Source organism: Elephantulus edwardii, unplaced genomic scaffold, assembly GCF_000299155.1.
Source record: "Elephantulus edwardii isolate Elephantulus edwardi_28Jun2011 unplaced genomic scaffold, EleEdw1.0 scaffold00067, whole genome shotgun sequence".
Lineage (NCBI taxonomy): Eukaryota > Metazoa > Chordata > Mammalia > Macroscelidea > Macroscelididae > Elephantulus > Elephantulus edwardii.
In genome coordinates, this window is record NW_006399817.1 from 8,544,905 (window position 1) to 8,546,677 (window position 1,773).

Sequence of the window (1,773 nt, forward strand, 5' to 3'; positions counted from 1 at the left end):
TTTCAGGCATCAGGAGAGACATTTTAGGAGGCTGCATCAGAAGGCTTCACTTAATCTTCTTTACAGAGGAGTCCAGAAAGAACTATCAGCCCAGTAGGAAGAACAAGCTAAGAGGCCTGTGGAGTGGTCTCTTGATTTTATGAGGCAGCTATTGTCTATCCAAACAAAAAAATGCATATTTGAGTTCCCTTAGATGCTAATGCTGTGTGAACTGGCTTCTTCTCTCTGTCCTTTTTTTCTATTTTTTTTTCTTTTCAGTTTCATCTCTGTATGATATTCTAGTGTCATAGACCAAGTAATAGACAACATGATAAAGGAAAAAAAATGAGAAGGAAATGGATCAAATGGGGAGAAAACTTACTCTCAGTCTTTTCTGTTTATTTATTCACACTTAAGTACTTTTCTCACCTCTGACAGATCTACTTTCATGTCTAGAATATACTTCCAGTTTACTTAGAGCTGACAAATCTGCTTTTCATTTTTATTTGTATTACTGCTTTGTTTTGCAGTGTGGCAATTTATCAGAGAAATGTCTTCGAAGTCAGAGGAGGATAAAGAGAAGCTGGCAAAAGCTGCCAAAACTTTCTTCTTTAATATATAGGATCTTGTTTCCTTCACAAATACACTTATAGAAATGTTTAACTGCACTCTGAACACCCAGATCCTTTCTGTAGCTATGAAGGAAGATGGTAACATTAAGGATTTATTTGAACAAATGAACAAAGTTTTTACAGAGATGCAGTCTGTAGTTGAGGCAACAAGCAAAGACATGCAGAAGGAGCCATTATATCTTAAGATAGCCAAGGCTGTGTCCTCTGTGATTGAACAGAGTACCAATATACAAGAATTGCATCAGTTAGCCAAGGAAGTGTTCAGTAATGCCCATGTGCCACTGATTGTCTCTATTCTGAGTCATACCAATGTTCTTGGAATGATGCTATCTTCTATTACACTCTTGATAAAACACCCCATCATGAAACTTAGCCTGAGTGACTTCTATAAGAAAGACACCAAAGAGCAATCTGATGCCACCACATCCAGGAAAAGCATTTCAGATCCTCCTAACACCAACACGACGGAAAACTTGAGAGAGTTGGAGGATGCACTAAAAGATGAGAATGCCGAGAATCCTACAACATCAGATGCAGATCAATTGGCGCAAATTGTCACGTCTGTAAGCCCAGTCATAGAGGTCCTCCAAAAAGCCATAAAGACCATGGAAACCAATATTTCCCTGTTTAAGAAAGCTGGTGACAGGTAGGGGCGTAACCAAAATACTCATGTATGTCAGAAGATCAGATCAAGTGCTATGGTTTTTCCAAGTACTTTCTAAAATCCTTTGATGAAAAACTTATGAATTTTTTAGTGTGTAAATGTAGAAAACAGTCACCTGTCAAACCAAAGCAAACAACTAGTTGTGCTTTATTAAAGTGAATAAAAGTAACAAAGGCAAAAAAAATTAACTTGAAATTAGTTAATAAAGATTAGGCTTTATTACGGGACTGACATCAGGGTTGGGGAAGACTGAGAAAGATTGGATAAATTATGTATATTGCATTGAAACAGATGAGAGAGAGAACTGTTTAAAAATGATATATGATTTTGAATAATATTGCATGAGTTCCTTGTTTTTTAATGCAGCATAGTATTCCATTGTGCGAATATACCTCAGCTTCTCTAGCCATTCGTTTGTTGATAGGCACTTAGGTTGTTTCCAACTCCTTGCTATTGTGAACAAAGCTGCAATGAACATGGGTGTGCATATATCTGCTT

At 36.9% G+C, this 1,773-nt stretch overlaps 1 protein-coding gene across 1 annotated transcript; it reads left to right on the forward strand.

Moving 5' to 3' along the window:
* The first annotated feature begins 529 nt into the window (after positions 1 to 529).
* On the forward strand, positions 530 to 1,261 carry LOC102861742 (chromosome unknown open reading frame, human C12orf60). The gene is given in 1 exon segment (XM_006903750.1): positions 530 to 1,261. A coding segment is annotated over 1 exon segment (732 nt).
* Positions 1,262 to 1,773: the final 512 nt, after the last annotated feature.